Genomic DNA, 2,439 nt, shown 5'->3' with positions numbered 1-2,439 from the left:
AGCCGGTCTCCCACTGAGTTCAACTAATGGCTAAGTTCCCACAGTACAGTTTGAAAATTTTAACCTCTGAGGATTAGCGTGGATGAGAAACTGACTCTGCAAGTTCATCTGATTTCAGGGAAACCCCCATTCTTCTCAGAAACGATGTCAGAATTAGTTGAGAAGATTCTGTATGAAGACCCGTTGCCACCAGTCCCAAAAGGTAGGTGAGTGCAGCTAAGTGTCTTACCTGAGCTTTCAAAGGCCCACCTTCACCTTCGCCCCCGGCTCTTCACAGCCCACCAAAGCTACGTGTGGCAGCAGCTGCAAATGAGCACACGTTTCTTCCTATCTTCAATACTGAGAGAGAAAGCCAAGATACTGACAGCTTCCCTCACTTAAAACATGAATTACTATAAGAAGTCTGTTGTAAAGACTGTGCGAGAGTGTGTGTGTAAGCATGTGTGTTCCTGTCCCATGTGTTTGTTTCAGAATTGCTTCTCAGTAGGAAGAGATGTGGCATTTCTCAGTTCTATTGGCGAATGCTAAGACTTCTGTTCTGTACAGCTGGTGGCTCATGGCAAAGAGCTTGTCCTCTACTGTGGCCATGTTGGTGCAGGATATTTGATCACACTGTGAACCCTGAGATTGTGTTGCCATAGCACACACCTTTAACCCCTCTGGCTAGAATGCACGCATGCCCTTAGTACACACCGTTAATCCCAAACAATGAAGGTCAAGTTAGTTTGTAGAAGGAAGCACTTATCTTTAAAGTGACGTTTAATTGAGTGGCAGACAAAGTGATGAATCAGAAGATTTGACAGAATAGGATCTGCCCACCTCTCTTGAAAACAAAGCGGGGAGTAGGGCAGTTTTACCAAGAGAGTTGTTCAAGAGACAGGTTGCAGAGAGAGAACAAGCAAGATACAAGTGAAGACAGAATGAGCCAGACAACGAGAAGGAGCCAGACGATTAGAACAGATTGTCAGAGTTAGTTTGGGGCCAAGTAGCAGAAGTCAGAGGCTGAGAGAGAAGCCAGGTCGAGTCAGTGTGGAGGAGTTAGAACTCGAACAGCTGAGTTGAACCAGCCACCCATAGTTCAGAAAGAACCAGAAAGGCTAAGCTCATTCAGCAGCAAGTCTCAGAGGCTAAAAACATCCGAGGCCCAGATAAGATTGTACAGAGGCTAGACACTTCCAGAACTAGGCCTAGGTTAGCGCCTGGAGGCAAAAGCCTCTGAGACATAATTACATCAGGTGAATAAAAGATTCTTTTACACTATGGTGGCCAGCTTTCTGTGCATTGACTCCCAGTGAAAGGGTGTTCAGCTGTTTCTTAGGTCACTATGTCTGGGCCACTTCTCCCAGTCACAGACTGGCCGTGGCCATAGTGCATACATACCCTTCTAAGTGCTGTGAGGTCTCAAGAGTGGGGGCCGCCCTATCATGTGGCTGTGCTCAGGATTGTTAGTTCTCTGTTGAAATCTTTCCTAAGAAAGGAGAGGCTGCCAGGATCAGAATTACAGTGTATTATAGGGCAAAGATGGAAAAATTAGGACTGCTAACCACTGAGGACCAGGTATGAGTGGCTTCGCTGTGGTGACCCTCGCTGTGGTTATTTCAGAGAAAGGAGTGTTCCAGGGCAGCTAAGACTGAGTCATTGGGATGCACACATGTGAGTCCCAGCTAAAGGTCAGTGTGTCTGTTCTGCACTGGTCCTGCTCGGTGCAGCCTGTGATGTGGTTAAGGGGTTCAGTGTTGCCTGCCTGTGAGAACAACCTGAATGCCTAAATGCTGTTGCTTTAGATGCTGCTGATGGGCAATAACACAAAGTCCTCTTACCCAAGTTCTCCATTTGGAAAATCTTTGTTCACAGACTCTTCATTCCCCAAAGCATCCTCAGATTTCATTAACTTACTGGATGGATTGCTGCAGAAGGGTCCTCAGAAAAGGTACGGACAGGTCATGAGGGTGAGGGGTGGAGGCCTCTTTCCTGTCACGTGGGTACAAAGATCTTCCTTCCTTCCTTCCTTCCTTCCTTCCTTCCTCCCTCCCTCCTTCCCTTCCTCCCTCTCTCCCTTCCTATCTAGATGAGGATTTCACTGCATGGTTCAGGTGGATCCCTTCTCAGCCTCCTGCACTGGGATTCCAGATCAATACCACCTGTGCATCCTTCTCTCTCTCCCTCTACTTCCTTTTCCTCTCATCCTTTTCCTCAGGCTCCTCGTTCTCCTTCCTGCAGCCTTTGGATGTTGGAGGGAGTGTGTTTCACAGAGCTCAGCTCCTTTCAGTGCAGTGAGCACGCCTAGACAGTAATGGGGCTCAGCTCCCTTCAATGCAGTGAGCACACCTAGACAGTAATGGGGCTCAGCTCCCTTCAATGTAGTGAGCACACCTAGATAGTAATGGGGCTCAGCTCCCTTCAATGCAGTGAGCACACCTAGACAGTAATGGGGCTCAG

The 2,439-nt window shown here is 47.9% G+C and overlaps 1 protein-coding gene across 4 annotated transcripts in view; it reads left to right on the top strand.

Annotated features, from left to right (window-relative positions):
* Ulk4 (unc-51 like kinase 4) overlaps positions 1-2,439 on the top strand; it is a 308,678-nt gene that overhangs the window by 15,754 nt on the left and 290,485 nt on the right. For all 4 annotated transcript variants that reach the window (XM_031345897.1, XM_031345899.1, XM_031345898.1 and 1 more), the window contains 2 exons: positions 119-202; positions 1,855-1,930. In XM_031345897.1, coding sequence (XP_031201757.1) covers positions 119-202; positions 1,855-1,930 — 160 coding nt within the window. The remainder of the gene's footprint in view (positions 1-118; positions 203-1,854; positions 1,931-2,439) is intronic.

Source organism: Mastomys coucha, unplaced genomic scaffold (genome assembly GCF_008632895.1).
Source record: "Mastomys coucha isolate ucsf_1 unplaced genomic scaffold, UCSF_Mcou_1 pScaffold23, whole genome shotgun sequence".
NCBI classification, from domain to species: Eukaryota; Metazoa; Chordata; class Mammalia; order Rodentia; family Muridae; genus Mastomys; species Mastomys coucha.
Note: the sequence above shows the minus strand (reverse complement) of the source record. Positions and strands in the feature narration are given on the sequence as shown.